The following is a 25,990-nucleotide window of genomic DNA, read 5'->3' on the forward strand; positions in this document are numbered from 1 at the left end:
CCTCTGTGTGGTTATTAAGAATATCTGTGCCTGGATTACACTGACATTTTTCAGATTCACAGAAAAAGAAGTTACCCTTATTGCTTGTACTGATACTGCTACTCCTTTTTAAGAATGAGCAAAAAATACATACGCTCAAACTCACATGCTCTCTAACTTTAGAAGTAGAAACAGGAAGACATCTGTATTTCAGCAGACTTCTCCTTTATACAGCTGACCACAGTCAACTAGGTCCTGAAGCATGCACATTTTTCAGTACTGTTTCACCACACATAATAGCCTTCAGAAGGTAAAAAAAAAAAATAAAAAAAAAATGTAAGTTTCTGGAAAATGAAAGAACCACTGTTACAATTTTGAAAAAGAAAAAATACCTTCTAATTTGGGGGGCAGTTCTTCAATCAAATATATTGAATCTAACTGATGGGTCTATAAAGCCGCAGCCAAAGAAAATGTACAAGCCTAGTTTAACTGCTTTGTTGTGACAAAATACCCACTTAACACATTTTTCTGTTTCAAAGCGCTATGCAATATTTATCTAACATATGTAAACAAATAATGTATTAAAATGCATGCCACATTCTATTTCACTAGGATTTTTGAATCAAGAGGGACATAAAACTGAAACTAATCGCACAGCTTTCTGGAAGATATTGGTTATACTACACATTATACTTTGGACAAGTTAGTAATAAATCAACACTTGGACAACGTAATTCAGACTGAATTCAACGCTACCAAGATAAGTATATCTGATGTTGCAGCTCTTTATGGAAGACCAGACAGCTGCTGTTAAACTTTATGTCTTTTTATTGTTCAAATATATATGGTGTTAAGGTTTCATGACTGAGTCTAGGATCAAAGATGATGTTTTACTTTAAGGTTCATTTTTATCCTTACAAAGAAATAAAGCAGAAAAAAATGCGGCACATGCAAACCCATGTTCATGTACAAACAGCCCCTTGACATGGACATCCATCATCAAATCTGGAGTGTGCCATTTTTTACTAACAAAGAAACATGTCAACCAAGTGAGTTTCAGCTTTGTTCTTTGATTTCTCTGTTAAGATACACAGAAAAGTAACAGGTTTCCTGACAAGCCCTATTACAGGAAATATTCTTTTTTAACATACAGACATATCAAGCATTGCAAGTTGCTTGATAACTTAACCTGCAGCAATAAATACACCACCACATTGGTAACATCATTTTGTTGTTGTTGTTGTTGTTGTTTTTTTGTTTTTTACATATTACAAAATAGCTTAAAGTTCCATTCATATAGAAGAGAAATTTTTGTTCAACATGCTATGTTCATATGTTCAAGAATCCTGTTGTTGTTTCAGTTTGTTTATTCTTCAGAAGTACAAGTGTAGTGCGTAAAGGGCAGCATATATTTGCTCTGCCAAAGGAGAAAACCAAATATCACACTGGAAATGTGTCATCAGACAGCAAGGAAGGGACCCGTGACAGTGCAGACCAGCACCGATCTCCCCCAGACCCTTTCCAAGAGCAGCAGCTGGGAAAGCAAGAAGAGGGGCAGTGGCATGAAGAGAAGCAGCATCACAGCCCCTGTGCTTGAAACCAGGGGTGCGAAAGGAGGTGGAAGCAAGGACCCCAGTGCCACTGCCCGCCCTGCCCCGAGATGAAGGGAGAACCCCGCTGCTCCTTGGCTTCTTCTCGAGACACATAGCACAGTGGCCATGTGGTAAGGAATCAGAATTAGAGTAATGCCAAAGTTCAATTCATCAGAGTTCAACATGGCAATTCATGGCAAATCACTATCTGCAACTAATTTTTACTAATTTTTTTTGTAACTGTAAAACCTCTGAAAAGGTTAGGAAAAAAAAGGCAAAGCAGTCAGCAATGCAGACAAAAAAAAGTGCGCTTCTAAACGGTACAAAAGGTAATGTGGTAATGTAACAAAACAAGAAAACAAAAACAACAAAAAAACACAACACACCAATCAAACAAAAAACAAATAGACTTGTGCAGGTTGCGACTGTTTCTTAATTCATTTTGTGAAGGTTAAAAAGTTTACCATAATCATCTACCCATTGTAGGGAAGACAAGGGGCAAAGTAGGGCTTTGCTCATGAATGAAAGAATGTGCCTTTAAATTCACAAAAATAGAAGAACAAAACAAAAATTTAAAAAAAAAAAAAGAGGAAAGATCACCTACCTCCATTCCTGCCTTAAAATCCACAAACTTAGAGGGATTTTTTTTTTTTGTATTTTCATATGAAATCCAATTTTTAAGTTTGCCAGTAAATTTTGAAGAAAATCTGGTCCTAACAAGTCAACTAATGATCAAAGTCACGCATGAGCACAACGCATGCCCAAAGGGCAGTCATCAGTTGCCACACATGCTGTCAGGAACACCACCATTTGAGTGCCAACCACAAATTCCCTAATATTGGGTTCCTCTAACAGTACTTCAAAATCGCACTGGGAAGGCTATCATTAAAGGATTTTTTTTTTAAAGGTTCATCATAAAATCACTCAGATTGAATACGTTTGCTTCCCTTCCTTGTAAACGATTTCACACCTTAAACAGCAGCAAACCTCTACTACTTCCAGGTGACAGCCTTACATCTCTTATATGTGAAGAACCAAAAACCTTCAGCATTGAAATTTCAGTCCCTGAATGTACATCTGTGCAGCACAATTAAAAAAATAATACAGTAAAATCCACTGTTCAACAAAAGAGAATTGGCAAAAGTTATTTTCTTTCAACTTTCAACACCAACTGAAGAGTACAGCACCTGCATGAATTAGCAGGGACGCCCGCACCACCTGGCCCCTCCGCCAAAGGGGAAGCTGCTCCTTAGCTCTGCCGTGCAGATGTTGAGCACGAATGTACTGTCCCAAGCTTGACACAGAGGAAGAGCCAGTGGTCAGGTTTCCGTTTGTTGTTACCTGACTGAGATGCAGGCAGAGATGGGGTAATCCTGGCACGTGTACCAACAAAACCTCAGCCAGCAACTCTCAACCCGAAAGCAAGATTTCCAGCTACAGGACCCTATTCCAGCAACTGTATGTGTAAAGGTCTCATGAACCACATGCAGAAGACTTCATCAGAACCTGAGGACACACAAAACCAGGCAAAAAAACAGACTGGCCTACAGGATTACACTGTGTTTCTTCTTGGAAGCCATGGTACTTTGTTTTAGTAATCCACTCCAACAAATCTTGTACCGATTCTTTAAACCTGGGAGCTGCACATAAAGATATTTAAAAAAAATAGCAAAGGAGCTGCACAACTGACAGATAGAGATCTTTCAAAGAACAAAATAACATGTCTGCAAGGACTACAATGTGACAGCTCCTGGCTCTGAGCCCAGAGTGCTAGCTGCCTGACCACGCCATCGCCCCGCATCTCACAGGGCAACGATTAGCTTGCAAACTTCCCATCATCTACTTTATAGCCAGAAAATTATTCTATTCCAGATGGTGCTTCAGAATATCTCGAACAGGGGCATCATTTACTTCACTCTGGCATTAAGGGGCAAGAGGAAAAGGGGTGGGAGGGTGTGCTCTTTAAATTCTTTGTAATATATTTTATGCAAAGGGGGGAAAATCAACAACAGTTTGTTTCTTTGTTTGTTTAAATACACAGACCTTGAATAATTGATTGGAGTGCGATCTCAGCATAAAGAAATTGAGACTCCAATTCTTCCCCTGTATTTGAATTTTGAATAATTTTACCTTCAGAGCAACCACCTCAGTTAGTTTGTCAATGTCACCTCAAACAAAGTCTAAACTAAAGAACAGAACTACACACAGGGTGGAGTGAATCTAAAAGATGTGAGGAATTTATTTCCCTATGAGGAGGTCATATCATCAGTCAACAAAGGATTCCTATCAGATACTTTTCTGGATGATGAAAACCTTTGCACTTTACTCCCCGCCTCAGGCTTGTTCACCACTTAGCATTAGAAAAAAAAGAAAAAAAAAAAACCTACAGCACATTGTGCACACAATGTTACAAACTCAAAACAATTTTCCTCTGGAGCATTTCATCTTGCCCTAATAATAAAAGTCAGAAAAGGAGAAAAAGAAAGGTAAGTGGGCTGCATAATTCTCGGTATTTTTTTTTCAACATTAGCATTATTAGGGGGGAAAAAACAGCAAAAAAAATAGCTAACAACAATACATCTTACCAGTGATGAGTTCAGATTTTTAAGCCAAAGTTCCTGTCTGTTCAAGGAACATCAATTTGGAGAGTGAGTTGGTTCCAGTTTTTGAATCTCAGAGATTTTAGGGGACTTTTGGTACTGATTCAACACTGCACTATTATCCTTTTCCTTTTATTTATTTTCACTTAGTCATAGCCTGCAAGCCCCTAGCAGAGCACAATTCATTATTCTGAATCTTTTCAGAACCTGTATGATGAAATAAAGTATTACCAATTTCTGCTCTCCTCTAACCATCTATTTCAAGCATATATCATTGATTTCTGCCATAACCTCTTTCATTCATTTCACTTTTCATATGAATAAAAACATCTTTTAGGAGCAGGATGGGAGAATGTATCACCACCAGCTGCCTGATACTGTGATATTCACAATTTTTCTTAGAATCTTTTTTTTAGGATCTTCCAAAAACTGTTAGAAGGATGACAAAACTTCAGCTGCTTATATATAAAGTACTCGTGCCTTCCAAGCATAGACAAAAACCCTAAAAAAGAAAAATCTTGACAAAAAGAACCATCCTGATCTTCTTTGTTTACACACGATGATTTAAGTCAATTTTGTAATTCTGAAAAACTGAATCAGGCACTCCAAGGTAGCTGATTACCAATAGTGTGTTTCACTCTTCACTGGCTGACAGATCGTGCGGTATGACGGGAAGGGGAATGCCACAGGCTTTTCGTAATCTTGGTAATCAAGGATAATATAAAATTTGCATACCGCCTTGCTGATGAGTAGAATGTTTCATGGAAAAGCAGTGAGGTTATAGTCACATATATTTCATCAGAAATTAAGCACTGGCTAAAAATATTACATATTTATCTCAAAGTGAGTCTTCTTGAGTTTACAGGCAGGCAGTTTTCTACCTGAGACTTTAAGGCAATTAAAGGCAATTTATACTGGGATCTCATACAGCACATTAACTTCCAAATCCTTCCCTTGCCTTTGGAAATGCCAAGCATCCACTATATTTTGGTCATCTTGCCCTGAAGATATTAACTATCCTGCAGGGAACGGTGAAAAAAAAGTCAAAATACTCATCAGCCTTACAGAAATGGGGTTATTCAATGGGAAAAAAGAGAATTTTACACCTCGTATGTACAGCCATACAACTCCTTCCTCCAGCACTTCAAGTATGACATTTCCACACTAGTTTTAAGAAGTTCACATCATAAAGGTAGCAAAGGAAACCCAGAACATGGCAGAACAAAAGAAAGCCACTCACAGAATGTAATGTAACAGAAAGCAAAGCAGTGGAAAAGATGACTTTGAAAAACTTAAACAGGAAAAAGAAAAAGGGAAGAAGTAATCTTTGAGCAGTATGCTATTTGTGAAAAGCTAGATCATTGCCGAAATGATCTAGCTTGTAAAAATCAAGGTGGCAAAAGTCTTTCCTTCTCCCCCCTGCTGGAACAGCTGTCTCTGCATTTTGCAGCAGCAGGGTCTTCTCTGCTTGCAGTGGAGAAGTACACTTCAGTCACCAATTTAGACCGGGTTGACAAATTTTATATGATAAACAATAATCTCTATTTCTAATTGTAAAATTTGACACTAGTTTAGCATGTTTTGTCCTTTTAGTGTAGCAGACACAAAAGCCCGAAGAGGCTAACAAAATTAAATCCATGAAGGTAGTAATTATGTACATCCTCACATGACAGTTTAAAAGTTCCTAAACCTTCTAGGTTCACAAATAACCCTTGGATTGGGAAATATATATTATATATATATATATAACTACATATATATATATATATATATATATATATATATATATATGGCTGTTTTTATGCCACAGAAGAGTCAAAACCAGCACATTAGCACCGTCATTTTTAAGAAAAATTAAAGAGGTTCAATGAAACCTCCAACATTTCTGACAGGACTCAAAACCTGGAGGCTGGCAACTCAATCATGTTGGAGCTTCTTTGAGCAACGTTCACTTTCACTCCATGCGCTGTAATTTTCCAGTTTGAAGACTGGAATGAGACTGAATGAGACTTTGTAGAAGTCCTTTGAGAGCTGTAAGTGCTTTGTGATTTGCAGAACTAAATTATTACAGTCTTGCTGGTAATCACTCTGCTGTAACTTAATCTTTCTTTGTCCTCACCAAATTGATAAACATCTCATAAGAAACAAGACAGAAATTTGACAGATATGCTTACACACTTGCATGTTTATCCTAACAGTTAAATAAGCTAATGTTTTGTTTGTATTAACAAGTCTTTGGGAAGCAGGAAGAAAGTTCACTACCAAAATGCATTTCTCAGAGTAACTCTTCAATAAACTGTATTTAAAAAAAAAATAAAAATAAAAAAACTCTTTTGATTAAGTGTTATCTAGAAAGCAACAGTCAGGAGAACACTTAGCAGTTTACAAAGCATTTCTGACAAGAAAGCAACATTGTTCGTGTTTGATAATATTTCCAAAGGGATCAAATTTTTCATCATTAGTGATAATGATAAAGCAGTAAGACAGTTAATAGTGTTTTCACCAGATGAAAACATCTGAGGAAAGACAGAAACAGACATATAAGCCATTTCATTGTGTATTAATAAACTAGGAGCAAAACAATTGATGGACAGTTACCCTAAGAAGCACAAAGTATTCTCAAAGGAATTACATGAAGGAAATGCTGAAGAATGATGCACCTCTCTGACAAGCATTTCAGCGATTTCCGCCAGCTACCAAACACAACCTGTTGCAGGCTTCAGAAAGAAACTGTTAAAAAGAAAAAATAACTGTTTTCTATAATTATAAAGTTAGTCAGCTTTTTACCAGTACATTTTACTAAACAATTTTTAAATCTCTGCTTGAAGAAAAAATCTAGCTGCTCCCCAAAACAAAAGTTATGATTCGTATTTTATTTCCAAGAATGCTTAGGAATTGGAAGGACTCACCATATGTATGGATTGGTACTAGGTGAATTTATGAATGAAGTAGCCTGTTCTCAGAATCATTCTGGTGATTCTGAAAGTGGAAGGTCAAAAAGCATGCACAAATATGACCAAGCTATGTAAAGAGCATATCTTAAAAACAGCTGCCCCACAAATTCAAATGTAACTCCAAAGTAAACAGCATCAAATGGACTGCACAGTACTTTAGGTAAGTGATAATGGTACTGAAATCACTTAAACATTTTTTTCTGGAAGCTGTAAGTGAAGCAAAGTATAACCTTTTATGACTCTTCCAATGTCAAAATTTAAAGGCCCAGATGCCAATCAACAGTCAAGAGACTTGACATTGATTTCTTCATACGTTAATACCCTGCCCTTCTCTTCCCACCAACAACTCTGACAGTGCCAGCTCAGCTCATTGTCTTAAATGGAACCCCTCTTTCTCACATCACCAAAGCTCAGACTTCTCCCTTTTCCCTGCTTGTTGTGCCCATATTTTGATCTCAATCTTGGTCCTTAAGGCATTCCTATGGAGAGATTAGCTTCTATCTGGCTGCTGTTTCAGGTGAGTACTTTCACTTCCTTACACAAACCTTACCAAAACATTTCTCAGGAGTGAAACTCAGTCATACAGGTATTACTGAATCATAGAACAGCTTGGGTTGGAAGGGACCTTAGAGACCGTCCAGTTCCAACCCCACAGCCACAGGCACAGATGCCTCCCAGCAGACCAGGTTGCTCAAAGCCCCATCTAATCCGGTCTTGAACACTTCCAGGAACAGGGCTCCGGAAGAGGCTCCAGGAACAGCTTCTCTGGGCAACGGTGGGTGCCAGGGCCTCACCACCTTCTGAGTAAAGGATTTCCTCCTAACAACTAATCTAAATCTCCACTCTTTCAGTTTAAAACTATTCTCTCCTTTCCTATCGTTATCTGCCCAAGCAAAACGTTGCTCTCCATCTTTTTATAAGTCTTCTTTAAGTATTGAAAAGCACTAATGAGGTCTCCCTGGAGCCTTCTGATGGTGTGAATCACAATTCTGAGATTTCATTTTTAAATTCTAATTTACTCTTGTAAAAGCCATTTTAATTGAGCCAGTATTAATCAAAAATAATAAGATGGCTTCCACTGATTCGTTTTGAAATACTGTTTAGGTGTCATACTATAAATCTTTAGTAGTAGCTAGCATCCTGAGTCATGGCCAACAACAACACTGGATGCAGTTCTTTAAAACACAAAGACTAACTCCTAATCTCAAAAGTAAATCAGGACATGACAGAGGGTATGCTGTAATGCTTATAAGCTTTTGTTAAAGAGGCTCAGTTTTTAAATTACAATTTTAAGAAGTCCACAAAAATCTGTTAGCCCAAGTTAGATTGAAAGGAGCCAAGAGAAATGGGTGTAGGTCTGCTAGCGGCAGAAGAAATGAGCTTTCATTTCTACTACCAGAGCAAAAACTTTAACAGAATACAACCAGACTGGTTTAGGTAACCACAGAATATAAAACTTACAATTAGTATGCCTAGGAATACAGAAAGAAATTAAATGCGCATCCACACTTAGAAGAAAAAAAAAACAAAAAAAAACACCACCTTTGTCCTTTGTATGAAATTTAACAATGCCTTTGAGCAGTTCAGGCCAAAGGTCTACATACCCCAACACTCCTTCTTTAACAGTGATCATAAGGAAACCTCTGTAGAAAGGTAAAAACAGGGCAAGAGTACACAATACCTTTTTGTTTCCGACAAACCACCCTCTGCTCCTCCAGCTAATTTCAGTTCATGAGAGTTCCTGGTCCTGTTTGCATAATTACTGATTTCTAAAAGATCTCTTCCGAGAACTCGCTCAGTGTCTCCTTCAGCCTACATACTCATCTGGCATCCCCAACAGCTATGCCTGACGCAGGCTTCCACCGGCCTACAGCCTGCTGCCTGAGCCACCCTTTGCCTGTTTTCAGACCGGTTCCCCCACCAGACTGAAAAGTCCTTAATTCTAGAAGTAGAAGAGGATTCCTCTTCACAGCAGTCCTGGTTTTGCAGACCTTTATCATGTTTCCCTGAACTGCATCTTTTTGTAGGCCAAAGAAACTTACCCTATTTGAGCATTCCTCTCATGCGTGCCTACAGCGCTGCTCCTCTGGCACTGAACTCTTGCTCGTGCTGGGATTTCCACAAGGCTTGCACTGTCTTGCAATTCAATATCCAAGACTTAGAGCAAGCTTTAACATGAACTGCCTAGCTACTTATCAGTGTTTCTTAAAATATTCAAATACAACACTTCCCATATTAAGTTCTCCTCTATTTAGTCAACAGAATTACACTGTTTACAAGTTTTATTCAACCAGAATGTCTTTATTTTTAGTCATTTTCTGTATTCCAAATTTAATTCCTTTGAAAATATCAGTACTTTGGAATGCTTTCCTTTCTTTAAGAACTTCTTTGGATTTTCCTGATTCTACTTATCGCTTCAAGGCTAGAGACTGTATAGAATCAAGGAGATCTAGCTTATAAATAGGAAGCAGGAGTTCACGAGGCTTGGGTTTCTTCTTGGCCTGTAACTCAGTTCTGTGCAGTTCACACAGGTTGTATTGATTGTACTTCTGTACTTTCTAATAGCAATTCACTCATTGCTTCCTTTCAGACATATCAGCTGATCAAACCAAATAAAATTCCCTGCTTTCCCAATCTTTTCCCACATGCAGCTTGGCAACAGTCTCACATCTCTGTAAGTTTAGAGTAGTGATCTAATAGCCAAAAAGACAACAAATTTTCTTATCTAACAAGAAATCTGTTTCTTACCTTACCTAGCATATGGCCTGAATGTACACACCATTAGTTAATATTCAGTCAATCTGCCATCCTGTTATAATTCTGTTATTGTTTCAAAAGCTCTTAAAATCGTAAGGGAAAATAACTTTCCAAGGTCTTTGAGCTATTTAAACATTTATAAATCCTATAAACCATCAATATTAAAATAATAACACATTCATTATTCAAATATGGATTCACAAGTCAGGAATAAGATGATTTGGCTTTCTAGAGTTTTCCTACACCTTTTAAATGGTCAAGCATCATTATTAGTCTTCCTGAACTGATAAAAACAACATCGACTTGGTAATGATTTCATTATTTCTGGTTTGCTAGCTACACTTCTAAGTGTAATCATCACTACTATCAAGCAGGTACCTTAGCTAGCCTATTTTTAAGCTGCAGAGAACCATTACTGTATAATGAAGTTTTAAAGATCCATAAAGAAATCAAATAATTCATTTTTAACAAGTCTGGGATTTGTAGTTCCGAGTCAAGTTTCCTTATCAATTTCTGGTCAAAAGTTACTAAAATCAAGACAGAGGCAATATAAAAGGAAAACCAGAAAATCCATGATTCACATTGCAAACTGGACCTTACTGGTGACTGAGCAAGGACATGACACTACAGTAGTAACAGGAATTTGCTGGGGAAGATTAAAAAAAAATTAAAAATTAATACCAAGGGAAAATAGCATTCAAGCAGACAAACCAAAACAAAGCAACCCCATCCTTCATTTAAAACAACAAGAACAAAAATCAAAAAAGATGACATATGTGGCAAGAGAAGAGAAATGGAAAATGATGGTGACAAAGGCAGAAAAGCAGCAACAGTCTTCAGCAGCTGTACAATCCTTGCTGTGCAAAGCAGGAAAGAACTTAGGGAAAGGAACAGAAGCATTAGACAAAACAACACATCCAGACAGGAATAAACATTTTAACTAAAATAAACTAATGAGTGACAGTAGTAACCAACATACAATAAAGAAAGACAAATCTCCCAAACAATTATAAAGTTTAAAAGACAGAAATCCTCAAACAGTTTTCCTTTGAAGTAAACCTTAGATAGGTCAAAGGTGGAGCATTTCCAACAGAGCGATAAAAAAAAAGATTCCAGAACTAACAAGGATCAAAATCAAATCATGTCTTCAGTCCCAAGGGATTCTCTAACCAAACCCTTTTCCTTGACAGTTCATCCCCACGTTAAACAAACAGAATAAAAGATGCAGATGCCTTCTAGCAGGAGAGAGAAGACAGACCGTATCATTACAGGACTGCAGAAATTTCCTGAGTGCGAAATACAAGAACAGAAGAATTACAGGTCCCATGCTTGGAGAAGCCCACAGGAATGGTCCTAACATGTAACTGCCATTAGAATTTCATGTCATATACACTGTAGACACTAGAAGCTTAAATCAGTGGAAAAAAAAAAAAAAACAGAAAAAAAAAAACACTGAACTAACAGAAGTCTGCAAAGGGACTAGCTTGTTTCTTATGCTCCAAGTTCTTGAACCGCAAATTAGCTCAAGGCTAGAGGTGTATTCTGGGGAGGTGTGACCATGAGTTTGTCCTGATGATGAACTCTTCTACAAAATTCTACTGTTATCTGCTGTCAGGGACAGGATACAAAGCTAAAAAAAAGACAGCCTGATCCAGTAAAGCTATTGTAATAAATCATATTGTATTTCAAAAGGAGGAAAAAAAAAAGAGAGAGAGAGAGAAAAAAATTACTTAATACTATAGTAAAAAAGATGTAAATGATTCCTTTTTTTTTTTAAAAAAAAGAGGTATTTTCATAAGTAAGAGGAAACGTTCAGTCCATCTAAAAATATATTAAATTGTATCTATACTGTTGAACAGTGATATGCAAGACCACTGTGCTCATTTTGAACAGGAAGCAATAAAACTGCACCAGCACAGAAGAGCATAGAAATGCTTTTAAGGAGATAATTAGCTGAGCTGCAGCATTATATTAGTATTATTACACAGACATCCTGCTAACTTCCAGCTCGCTGTATGAGGCTTCCTTGTAACGTGAACTATGCTGCTCAGCCCCTGCTAATCTCTGAGCTTTTCCCTCAGTTAAAAGTGAAGGCAATCACAATGCAGCTGACCTGACGACCCAAGTACCTTCGCACAGTTCTGCTCCACAGTCGTCTTTAGTAGTGACCTTGCTTGGACAGGCAGGAATCCAGTCTCCCTTCTAGTAAAAAGCCTCTTCCATCTCGTTTTACAAACCGTTGCGTATTTCCCCTCAGTGCTAGCAAAACTCATGGCCCAACAGGTAGATCAAAGTGACAAAATCATGAGCTGGAGCTCTATAGCAAAGAACTCCTATGAGGCAAATGAAAAAAGACTTCCATGCCGATGAATAACTCAACTCAAAACTAACACACAAAAAAACAACCATGAAAAGCGATGTTGACTGAGGCCTCAAAGGACCACTTAAAACCACAAAAACACCAACCCTGTTTTTTGTGCGAACAAGCAGGCACGCACAGGCAGCACGCATATTTCCCCTCCTGTTTATAAAAACAATTGTACGAGTCATATAGTCACAAATCATGGCAGGCTGCATTAACAATTTTCCAGCCCTACTCCAGATTTATTTTTAATTTAAAAATAAACTATGTTATACATGATTTCAATATTCTGCTGGATGACCGAGCAAGGAAAAGAACGAATTTCAGTACAGTCTATGAAGAGATAATGTGAAAGCTATAACGCAAGTGAAAAATGGCCGTGTTGCTAAGATAAGGCCCCAACCACCAATCTCATTGTCAAGCCTGGCCATCTGTCAGCAGAAACCTGATTTACTGCATATAATGCTGCTATACTTGATTACTACTATACAGCTATAAAAGGCTCCTGGTTATTTTAAGCACACCAAAAGCTACTTTCTAGCAACATAAAAGGGTTAATAAAACACCTCCTCAGAAGCCAGGCTTTATGAAACCAGGTTTCAGATCTTTAAATCCAATTCCACATAGTTTCAATGTCACGGATAGATTAAATTGCTTTATAAATAAAAATATGAAAACCAGAGAAACAGAAACTCAAGAAAAATTTAAAATGCTAATAAATAACACTGGCTTCACCTTATAAGTAAGGCTGCTAGCAATTGCACCGACGCTTGTTTTTCATGGAAATTATTTTGATGACGGGCAATCGCAAAAAATTTTAAACAAGGCCTTTTAAGAAACGTTCCCACAATACCTCTAGTCAAGAAAATCATGAACACAGAGGCCATTTTGCTTCACATGGTAACTGGCCTGGATATCCGACCCGCTTGCAACAGCACTAATGTCCTGGAGCATCCTTGGACAAGGCCCTGTAAGCCCTGCGCACAACCATGACATAATGCCTCACGGTGTAAGAGCTCTGAGGAGCGTACCTAATCCAACTCTTCCCCTTTTGCACGCCAGGACAAAAATGCCTGTGTATGAGATTCATCCTTCACATCAAATACCCACCGAGTGAAACAGCTGCGGGTACTTCCTCAGGTTAATCAAACAAATCAAATAACAGCATCTAGTAATAACAAGACTATTTTTCTCCCTAAACAACAGGGCTACGCTGCAGGTGGTTTTGTCCCATAGCAAGCAAACAGGAGACAAACACGTCCTGAGCAGCTGCTCATTAGGTGAGCACCGTTCTGCCTGCACAGCAAATGAAGCAAATGTCATGTGGAAAGAACAGTTTACAGTCATGTAATTAGACACAGTAACACAGGCATATCCAAAAGAGGAAGGAAGACAGGTACAAATTATAGTGGCACAGGCAATTTATTTCTCGGAGTTTATAATTTTTGATGTTTCTGGACTTTAACCTCACCATTTCTTTTAATGAGGCTTGGTTCCTGTTAATTTTTCCCTGTTATACAATAACAGATAACTTTGAATAATCACTTCCTATAAGAATCTCCCATCCTCAAATACTTATTTATTCAGAATGGAACACGATATTTAAGGACACTGGGAAAGTACTCCAAAAAAACAGACCAGAATGAATGTAAATTGTACAGGACCTAGCTGTAAGCATTATGAAGAGATAAAAATTTATTGCAAGCCTACCTGATACTCGTTGGGCCAGAAGGTGCTGACAGCCAACTCTGCTCGAAGCCAGTCTTTGCCAGTAGAGCCAGTGACATTCCAGATGGGATTTGCCAGCGGGCCTTTGTTCACCCTCACCAGGATGTTCAGAGTTCCTGGGTTTGCTCCATTCTTGCTGTACAGAAGGTAACTGAAATCGATACAGTGAGTATCGTTTTCTTTCATTGTTGGAAGCTGGAGCCGAGTCTTTTCTCCAGGGTCGTGGTCTGAGGAAATCACTATCATATACGATCCTAAAGAAGAGGGGAGTGGGAAGGGAGAAATAAAAAGGAAAAATAAAACAGTAGTAAGGAAGAATATAAATGCCAAGAAACTGATTTTCACTGTAAAAAAGGATGGAATGCATATATTTTCATATTCCAAAATCTCAAAGTTCAAGGAAGAAATTCAGCATGCTATAAAATGCCTAGAAATGTCACTGAAGCAGCATCTACAGAAGACAGCATATCTATGAAGGCCTCTGTATGTGCTTCCAACTACAAACATTTCTTCCTCCTGTTTTAGGATCAGATAATTGGGAATAGGATCACAGATGGACTGAATAAAAATCATGAGAGGTGCAAAGGATCATCATTATTCTGAGGTCACCAAGGCCAAAATTCTCTCAACTTGCTCCACAGGTTTCCTGAAAACGAAGAGTATGGAATAATAAGTTCCACATTTCTCAGCACAGCTTTACCAGATCTTCCTCCACCCAGAAATGGAGGCAGACTTGATTTTCGGATCTACTAGCAACTGAACTGGCTCACTTCGGACAGCAAGCTGCATTTGAAGTCCTGAAAAGTTGGGTTTGTTGCTACATTTGCCAGCGGGTCCGAGAGGATAACAGAGGTTTCTATTGCTGGAAGAGATCCCATCTTGTATGTTTATTTTACCAGTAGACAGAATACAGAACAAACTGAGCCTGCCTAGCTACAAAGGCAGAAAGTGGAAATCAGATGTTTAAGAAGTTGATACAGGACATAATGCTGAAATGGTTTGTCCTGATGTTCTGTAGAATGGACAGTAAGTGGATGGCTGCCAGTTTCACAGTATCCTAGCCCCATAGCACCCTCATTTCTTCAAGAGCGACAACTTCATGCCAGTGTACTATCTTGCAAATGAACCCCACAAAACAACGCTTCTGAGATACTGCACATCAGCCAAAACTTTACAACCAGGTGAGAAAATCCAGCTCAGTATACAACATGAATCCTTGCCAGTCTTGCTTAGTGGTTCCAGAAGGTTCATGTTATCATATTTTGCTTCTATTTACTTCTTCAAGAGCACTGTTATAAAGAACTCTTCCTCCTGAAGAAGACTCAGTTAAAATCCATCAAAAATATAGTTCAAAAACTAGACTAAATTTAAAAAATCATAGATTAGTAAGCACTTGTCCAAAGGAGTAGTCCCATACGAGTCCTGTGAGTATATACATGAATGAGCATACTATCGATTGAAAGTCTTCTCTTACGTACGTATTTGTATAAATTACTACATTTATGTACATGAAGTTTCATCTTTCGATTTTTATGGAACAAAGAAATACTGTGTTCTCAGGCGACCCAAACAGTTGTATGTATGAATATGAAAGTTGTTGACAATTTTCATCTTCTCAGGAGAAGATGACAATTTAGGAGTATGGATCAAATCATCTGTATGAGATGACAATTTACTGCCCTGTAAAGCAATTCTGTGCTAAAAAAAATGTAGCAAAAGAGTAGGCAATGCTACAGAATGAAAGCAGCTCTGATTAAAGTACAGTGCTGGGATCTTTTAATACTCATCTTCAAGAAGAAAAAAGGGGGAGGGGGATGTTAAAGAGAACTACTACAATGCAACATAAGCACCTAGTTAGTATTTAAAATTATAAGCAGAATCTTTTATAAGATTTATTTATTCTTTAAAAGAGAATTTGGCAGACTATCAGTTCTTCATTGCTACCTCTTCATCATTAATTCTCATTTATAAAGACACAAAAGAATCATATTACACTATGTAGGTTTGCTGTTAGAGATCTTTAATGATTATGTTTTAAAATCAATTGAAAATTGCACACAAGCTGTTCCGAAAAGTGTTTCTAAACTACATCCAATGGTGTGCACTGATTATGTCTCTTGACTCTAGAATAAACTTACTTAGAGAAAGCCTGCTTGTAATCTCTACCTCAGTACATATGCTCTTATAAGCACCAGATTACTCATGAATGACGCAATACAGAATATTATTTTCCAAAATTTGGAATAAATACTATGCATTTGGCAGGGGGAGCTTGTGTGTCAGCAATTGTGGGATTTTTTTTTTCTAAACAAGTTAGAAAAGTGAAAAGGATCAGTGAAAAACTACAAAGAATACTTTCCACAGCATTAGCACTGATTCTATACAGGCATCTACATTGCCTCTTAGCCTTTGTTACATATATCTTGCAAATATTTTTAAGTAATAGACAAAAAGCGAAATATTTTTTTTCCACACCAAATACTTTTTTTCTACACTTCTAAAGCTAAGAGCAGGAAAGAGATAAACCCTCCAACTTTTTTTCTGAAGGGAATCTGTGGGAGAAAATGAAGGAGCAGAATATAAGAATTAAATTTTGCAGAATTTTTGAAATATTTCTTTCAATTTACCTCAAGATAAAGCTACTGGGAGGAAAATAAGATCACAACCAAATAACAAACGAACTAGAAATATTTCAAGATCTTGTTCCTATACTAAACTCATCTGCTATAATCTTTGGAGGCAGCAACATACATTTTTCAGCATATACACACATTTTATAATACTCCACTTCTCCAACCTCATTCTTCATCATTTAAAAATACTTAGAAGCAAATTTGCATATATCTATCTACATGTGTTAGTCCCACAGCATTTCATGAAATGCTCCAGACAGCATTCATAAACCATTTGTCACAAAGCCAAAGCATCTGTTCAGCATCTTGCAAACTACTTCCCCTTGCCTCCCCTTCTTAAACTTCTTACCAGGCTATCTTCATGAATGTGCTCCTCACTCCCTCCTCAGGCATCTACCTAATCCAAGAAAATCGGAAGACCATGCCAAAGTAAAACACACCTCAAATTTATATTTTTGAAAAACACACAAAATATTTTCTTACACCTTCTCCAAGAAAGACATTCTTTATTTGTAAAGAATACTATATACAAAAACAGGATTTAATTTTTTTTTTCTTATTTATGCCAGCTTGTAGTACCTTAAGTTGGAACTTAAAAGCCTTAGACAAAACTTAAGCCCTAGATACTCTGTACATTGTTGGGTTTTGTTAAAAAAAAGCACTGCCTTCCTTTAATATTTAATATATAATAATAATATGTATGTAACACAAATTGCTGAGCAATACATTAAAATAAGTGAGTAATGAATAATAGAAATTACAGAAATAATATGAATCATAGAAATTACAGAAAGAATAATGTTCCAAACAAAAAGGTTTAGAATTGTAAGTCCGGCAAAAACTGAGATAGTCTGGTGTTGATAAGAACAAGCAATAATGCTTTTAAACTTGAAAGGTATTTCGCTACCAAGACACTGCTTTTATAAAGCAATGTCTACTGGAAGAAGGATCACGGCGCGGATGTATCCCTAGGAAAATAACTCCTCACAGAATTAACACCTACTGCCCCTTCACTTATCAAAACAAACAATATTTTAAAAAATATTAATAGACATGAAGTAATAGGATTAAATAGTGCCAGTACCATGAGATTTTCCTTTAAATTTTAAATAACTAGCTACAGAGCACAAGAATGTTGATAAATGTCAAAATATACACAACTATTTTTAAAAAAAATAAAAAATTAAAAGATAATATGCAATCAAACATACATGCAGATGGTAGCATATGCTACCATGCAATCAAACATACATGCAGATGATCTGTTCTCACATAAAAGTTATTGCAGAAAACATGTACATTTATGCCTACATTTCATTGCTTGTGTATAACTGCATTAAAAAAAAAACAACACAGGAAACAAGTTTATAATACTGTATTATTACCAAAAAAAAGCTTTAAATTAATAAATTTATTTAATGAAAGAGTGACAAAACAGCCAAGAGGCCAGTTAGCATAGCTAACTAACATCTTGGATGATTATTAGTGGTAATACTGGCAGGGTACAAAAGCAAGAGGTGGGAAGTGAACCTCAGCAAACCACTTCAAGCAACAGGGAACAATTACCCAGATATTTAATGTGAAAACAGAGAGAAATAATGATAGGACGGGAGATCGCAAGTTATAAAGTAAGATATTATTGGACTTGGCAGAAATGCAAAGTGTAAGCATGGGAAATGTTCACAAACCCTTAGATTAATTAAATCCTTATTTGAAATTTTTGAGGAGAGTGTAGCGCAACTGTCAGAGCCAAATATTTAGAAATCCGTTCCACACTGGGGCAGGGGAACAGGGCAAGGAGGAAGGAGCAGCAGAGACCCAGTGGTATGGACTGACGGCAATCTCCATTTCCCATGTTTTAGTTTTTACCTTTGTTTCTCACCATCTAAATCAATTTTAAGTGGCAATAAATAAAATTTTGCCCCAAGTTGTGTCTATTTTTCCTGTGACAGCAACCAGTAAGTGATCTCTCACTCTCTACCTCAATCCACAAGATTGGTCATCTTATTATCTTCCCCTATCCTGTTAAAAAAAACAGGGACAGAGAGTGCCCTGGTCAGTGTCTGGACAAGGCACCATCATTGCCAAAAAGGTAAATGGTAGCATTTAGATAGTGTTACCTACCTGCTGTTAGACACTGCAGAGACTAGCCATTTTAGTAAATCCCAGTGAAGACAGGCTCTCCGATTTTTACCATCATATTGGCCTAAGAGTATCTTAGTGGAAACAGAGCACACATCTTTACAAGAAAGAAGTCAATGCAAGTGAGTTGCTTCACTAAAAAACAGAACAGTACCAAAAAAAACCATACTTCAGGGGAATAAAGAAAGATAAGATGAAAGAGCAAGTTCTTCTTACAGGATAGAAAGGGTAATGTCATCTTTGGATGATGCTGTGAGAAATTAGATGTGAACAGTATCCAAAGTCATCATTTACACCTGGACAAAGAGCCCTTGCTGTTAACTGTTCTTTTCACCGTCCGGTTTTCACCATGTGTAAGTGAAAAGACTTTAGTTACTCTGGCAGGAGGACTGTTACAAAATGCATCATAACTCTTGAGCAACATTTTTCTTGAGCTTGACATTTATGTTGCTTCACCCTCCTTTCAGTAATTCCCAAAAGTCTTACCCATCACTGCGAGTTTACAATCTTTAAAACACATAAACAATGTTCTCTTTCTCTCACCATACTTTGTTTTTTTTTTCTATTTATACACCATTTATATTTCCCCAAATCAAACTCCACTCTCCCATTTTTGCTCTTCTTCTCTGAAGTCCATCCCATTTATCTGCCAGTTAATAGCTCCTAATATTATCATTGATGTAACAACAACAAGACCGATACAATTCTCTCCTACACAGAATAGAAACATCAAAGCATGAAACAGCTAAACAACACTGCTCCCTAAACCGTTAGTGAGCTCATGTCAAGAATTCAACTTCAGGATCTGAGCTTCAGGAGGATTTTGATGCCTATTCAGTGCTTAGATAGTCACAGACTCTCTGAAAGGCAATGACACAGATATGAGATGATGAGCACCACTTTTTCTTAGCCATATCATTAAATATATCCCTCACAGCTATCTCTCTCTGATTTGTTTACTTTGATAAAGACTGAACTTGGTTTTCTAGCTCAGTAGCAGGGATGGATCATTTCAGAATAAATTCATGCTCTAACTAATTATTTGGGAAAAGCCTTAGTTTTACCTCCTACTGAAAACCAAGCTTTCTTATCATCTAGCAGTTAATTGCAGGTAAGAAATCATGCTAAGACCATAAAGAAATAAATAAAATCCTTAAATAAAACACTTCTGCTTTAATGTACCAATGTGGCAGATCAAATTATTTTCTCTCACTTCCTTGCTCCCTGAAAAATGGGCTTCTATTTGAAGTGTGAAACTTGTAATTTTCAGCAGTCTGGTCTTCGACTCCTGTAAATCCTCTTCCCTTCAAACGTGTACTAACCATCAAACAATCTCCACTTAAAGGGTACACGGTGGTAACTTGCTTGCCTTCTATTGTGCTCCTTCAATTTTTGTGGCATTATTATGTCACCTTGGCAAGGTTTAACCCAGTAGGCAGCCACACTCCACGCAGACGTTAGTTCACTTCTCTCCCTTACATCCCCTCCGGTGGGATGGGGGAGAGAACTGGAAAAAAGGTAAAGCTCCTGGGTTGAGATGAAGACAGTTTAATAGGACAGAGACAGAATGGATAGTCAGGACAAATAATAGTAATTACTACAAATAATAAATAATAAAGCGAGTTAGTACAAATAATAATAGCAAAGAATATACAAGGCAAGTGATGCACAATGCAGTTGCTCACCAGCCATGGACCAATGCCCAGCCAGCGCACAAGCAGCCCCCTACCCCCCCACCACCAGCCAACCCCCCAGTTTTACTGTTCCACGCAGCACCACGCGGTGTGGGACATCCCCGTCGGCAGCCTGGCCCAGCTGTCCTGGCCGTGTCCCCTCCCAGCTCCTGGGGCACCCCCAGCCTCCTCGCTGGCCGGGCAGCACCAGGAGCAGGAGAGGCCTCGGCTCTGTGCGAGCACTGCTCTGCAGCAACTGAAACATCCCTCTGGTATCAGCACTGTGCTCTGCCTAAATCCAAAACCCAGCACCACAGCAGCTACTAGGAAGAAAACTAACTCTAACCCAGCAGAAACCAGGACACACTTTCAGGTGAAAATAACAGGAAGTTCTGAATTTTATACGCAGCTAGATTTATGGATATAGAAGTGGATTCAATTCTACAGCTTGCTAATGGGGAAAAGAATTACATACTTCCCACTGTAGTAGGGTGTAATACAAAGACACTTAAATAGATTCACTGAACAAGGTCAGGAAAAAAGAAGTCTGACCCATAAAGTCAAAAGAAGGGGTTGTCTTTACTTCATGTCACCATCAACGGCATGAGGTGAAAAGTCAATGTAATTAAGTGCATTATCCTACAGCTCAGGACTATGTGACCTTTTTATTTCATTTTGTAATACCTCCTACTTAACATTCCTAACATTATGGTTCCCAATTAGGTATCAGGCAGCTTTTGAGTGACACTGGGCAACAAAGTGATACTGAAATACAGAAGTGGGTTTGCAACTCGAAGTAGACTGCAAACACAAGAAGTTCAGAAACTTCTATATAAGTTCACAGAAAATGTACATTGACCTTGCATTAGTGTTTATGTTTGTTTGTTCTTCAAAGTATTATCCATGTAATCATTTAACAAAGGGCTGTGTATTTCTGTAATTTGCAAAACGAGAAAAAGTCAAGGCTAATTGTAAAACCTCAAAAGCTATTAACTTTTTCTCCTTCCAGGAAGAGTATTGTTTTCAAAAGGCAAAACCAAAGCCAGTAAATAAATTGAACATACTCCAGCTGCTTAACATACTCAAAAACAACAACACACCTCAATTACAGCCTCCTCTTCCTCTTTCTCTTTCCATTATCCAATATATAGTGAATATCTGACACCCAAAGAGACAAACCAATTTGAAAAAATAACGATGAAAAAAGAGAGACATTGATTAAATTCTTCAATTTTAATGTCCTACCCCATATGTTCAGTTTCACACCTTAAGGAGTGTATCTAGAGATAAATATAAAGGCAGTGTAATCCCACTTAAAACACATTACTGGATGCACATACAAAACACCCTACATCATTATGTCCTGACTTGCCTGTCAGTCAATTGTTTTCATTAAAAAGCATACACCAATAGTATTATTATTGACATAACGCAAGAGGTCTCCGACATGTCTTCAAATCGTTCTGGGTCAGAGGTATCTGAGTACTACGGAGACATATTGGAACATTATCTATACACTTCACTTGCTAGGAGTATTATTCCCTACGCAAGTCTCAAATTCTTGAAGACCTGTCTCAATTTTTTTTTTTTTACAGATTGTCAAAAATGAAAGTGGAAAAAAAAATTCAGGATCGACAGTTTTAACTTCACTGCATAGCTCGCTGCCAATGCACCACAGCTCGAATGCAAATCAAGGCAAGACTCAGAATTTACTGCAAAGACTAAAAAAACAAACAAGGAAAAAAAAAAAAAGACATTTAATTTTGCTGGGAAATGCAGCAGATTTATTTCTTTCTTCTACTTTCCAAAGAGGATGGGAATTGTTAAAATACCACACTGAAACAGGTCATTAACGTACACCCTGTAAATAAGGGCAGAGTAAAGACAGAAACTCAGCCTAATGGACACTAACTGCTCGTCGCTTTTGCGCAGGCACAGCAATTTCACCAAACAAGAACGGGCGTCCTGCCCTCCACTCTGTACTTGATCATGCCAAAAGCACAGCTCTAGAGCAAGGTCAAGGAACTGGGATTCCCCCAGTTTCCATTCCATAGAGGCAAAGCACCCAGGGGACAGTCCGACATGGCCACGCAAAGTGAGACCGACCCAGGCAAGGCAAATCGGAGCAGCACCACGTTAGCCACAAAATTAGTATTGTGGGTGCCGCAACACTGTAAGGGTATAACTTGTGGCATGGTACCACTATCAGTCATGACTTGCCCACTCCATAACAAGAAGAACATTGAAAATTTTCACCAATTAAAAGAAAACAAAACAATTAAAACAAAACAAACAAAAAACTTCAAAGGTAGGCCAGTACTCCCCAACATCTCTTCTGAGCAAAGTTTCTGAAGAAGTTTTAACAAAGTCATTCCTCAAACTTTAAGCAGCTACAGAAGTTCTGTTCCTCATATCAACATTTTACATATGAATATACATTAAATATATACACTTTTGAAGTGTCTGAATTCCTAGTTCTCTCATACATAAAACCAACTGCCTATGAATTTGTTTATAGCCAGGCAGAGAGCGAAAACACAGTATCAGTTTTTAAGGTATGGTAACTTCAGACTTTTCACTCTGCTTTTTCTTGTGATGGATCTTTAGCAAATACACAGGTTCTAAGTACTCCAAAATGTGAGATGAAAAAAATGTCAGCAACTCAGATTTTATGGAAGCTTGCAGCGTCTGCACAAAAGAACATTTATGTTTAGATGTGCTCCTTTGAACGGCCTCTTCCAACAAAGCATTCACCAAAAGACGTTTGATACAGTGCATCAAGCAAACTCATGAAAGAATAGTGCTATTGAGCACTAAGTAGCTGAAAGGCAAATGGAAAAGTTTCATATTTATTTGGGAACTAAGCAAGGCACTCTTTCAACATGAATTTCCAACACCAGCGACCATGAATGGATGGGCTAGTATGAAAGTAACAGCAGCTCTGCACAGTATGGTGACTGTATGATGCTTTTCAGTCATCCAGTGGCTGTGCTGGCTGTGCAAGAAGCAGCATACACTGCTCCAGCGAAATGTCCAGAAGAATATACATTTTCTAAGCATGAACATTAGAAACTCCCAACTCTATACTGAGATCAAGTTACTATAAAGTTCTCCGATTGGGATATCATATAAACGGGTACCATCCATGCCTGCATAGCCTAATATCAAAAAGAAAACTGTTCCAACATGTGGCTGCTCCCAGAGAAGCAGCTGGCAATGCTAAATTAAGGCATTGTGCAACGGGGAAAATTCAGTCCTACAAAGATGCACTAAAGACTACAAACGATAGCAACAACCTCCCTCTATGAAATAGAGGTGCAGAAAAAAGTTGAAATCCATTTTGCTTCGGCATTGCTATCAGTAACTCTGCTATTAACTGGTTGGATAAAATCAGCAATAACGCACAGACATCTCCCTATGCACTAGTTTTGTCCCGCATGCTCATTGTGGTGGAGTTTGCAGGATGGAAGACCAGTGCTGCATCCACCTGCAGGTGAACACGTTACAATGACACTGTATCATCACCACTGCTGAACATAAGCTAAACACCCAAACAGTTCCTCAAGCCAGGAGGCATTTAGATTTTCAAATGCTGATTAAAGAGCCTCAGTTCTTTACTGAGAGAGTTATAAGCAGAGATCAAATTAACCACTTCCTCTGCTGGGTATTACTTACTTGAAAAGAAATTAAAGAGAAACTTGAAAGTATTAAAAGTATCCTAAGGCAGACAGTGTTATAGACAACATGAGTACTTGAGATTTGTGTATGTCTTTGGCATACCGAGCACTTGGCGTGGCACAAAGAAACACATTCACGCAGAATTCACGCAAGTCCACCAAGGTGGCCCAAAAGCCCCCTGCTGCTGAACCACAGCACACAAATAGACCCCTCTCTTATTCCATCAGACCCTTCCACGAGCAAAACCGCCCAAATCCAGCAGAAGACTACCCAGGTCTCCTGTCCCACCCTGAGGGGGAGTGGAGATGATGAAGGTCCTTTTGTTTATTTGAAATGAAATGACGCAGTTCCCAGGACAGCTCAACAAGCACCAGAACTGATTCAAGATACGAGAGGAAGCTGAAGCCACAATGCTTCCAGATAAGTAAAAAAATTTAGATATGGGTTTTTCCAGACCAAAAACTATAAACAAATAAAATAAAATAAAAAAATAAAAAAGTTAAAAGTAACTTCTTTCAACTAGTCAGAAAGTTTTTAAGGAAAGAAAGCTCACCAAATAGCTTTAGGATTATTTTCTCTTACCAACTAAAAAATAAGAATCCAGCAAATTCTTTAGCTATTTTTTCCCTTCTAGTACTAAGTGTCATTAGATTTTAACTGAATAGGAAAACATAATTTTTGAAGCAGCATTCATATTCAGAGTATCTTTAACACTAATTATTCTTCCAAAAGAAAGAGCATTTAAATTGCACTGAGAAGATACTTATTGTTACAAGCAAAAGGCATGGAAATTGAAAATAGAAATTAAACTGGTCATTCCCTGGCTGATAAGCATATGACAGCAGAAAATACGAATTAACAATCTGCTGAGAATACAACTCCCAAGGATCACCCAAAATCTCAAAGAGTTAAATAAGCCTTAATCATTACCATATGCAACAGAAGATTACAAATGCTATTACAGACCTTTCAGAAGAGGAAAGTATATGCCCTGTATTTCTTGAACTTATTTAAAGGAGGGTTTATAAAAGAATTTCAATACATTTATTTATTTATTTATTTTAAACCGGAATAATAGTCATTCCATCATTTTGGACCACTTCTTGGCACCAAATAATTTTTCCTCCTACAAAAACAATTTTCCTCAGAAAGTTGCTTTATCCAACAGATAACTGGAGAATCATCTTTTACATTTTCTTCCTTTTACAGGTTCTCAAGAAACTGTGATGGCCCTGCTTTCCTGGAACTGGCTGAATATCTGCCCGCTGATGGGAAGCAGTGAACGAATCCCTTGTTCTGCCTTGCCTTGCTGTGCGCACTGCTTTCGCTCTGCCTATTAAATGGTCTTTCCTGAGCCCACAAGTCATCTCACTTTTACCTTTCCCATTCCCCCCTGCATCTCACTGAGCAAGCAGCTGGATGTTGCTGAGCTGAGCTGCCTGGTGGGGTTAAACCACAACATAGGTGTAGGACCTGTACTTAAAGAACTGCATAACCCTTTGATTAAATATAGCCCTCTGATTAAATGCAAGATATGAATTAACAACCAACTACTGATAGAAGTTACTGCTGATAAAACTTTGGGAAAAACTATACAGAGCAATATTAAAATGTTGGAAAAAAATATTCATCTACATATTCAGAAGAAAGATCTCATAGCAAGTTCTCTTACCGGTTCTTCAAAATATCATTCATGCTCGCCTCTGAAGTACATATCTTATTTTGTAGTAATTCATGCTCCAGGTGAGAATAACCAGGAGTCGTGTCTTTATCAATACAATTGCAGCACTATTTAGTGAACTCAGGTAGTTAAGAAAATAAATAAATAAATTTGTAAACCTTGAAATGTACTATTTCCAAGGAAGAGTCATCAACCTGTCTTCACACCAGCT

General features: G+C 37.8%; 1 protein-coding gene across 6 annotated transcripts in view; it reads right to left on the reverse strand.

The window, feature by feature from the left end:
- Positions 1 to 25,990, reverse strand: part of PTPRK (protein tyrosine phosphatase receptor type K) — a 422,368-nt gene that overhangs the window by 270,217 nt on the left and 126,161 nt on the right. For all 6 annotated transcript variants that reach the window (XM_083828076.1, XM_083828073.1, XM_083828074.1 and 3 more), the window contains exon 3: positions 13,955 to 14,226. In XM_083828076.1, the coding sequence (XP_083684202.1) occupies positions 13,955 to 14,226 (272 nt within the window). The remainder of the gene's footprint in view (positions 1 to 13,954; positions 14,227 to 25,990) is intronic.

Source organism: Anser anser (assembly GCF_964211835.1).
Source record: "Anser anser genome assembly, chromosome: 3".
NCBI lineage: Eukaryota > Metazoa > Chordata > Aves > Anseriformes > Anatidae > Anser > Anser anser.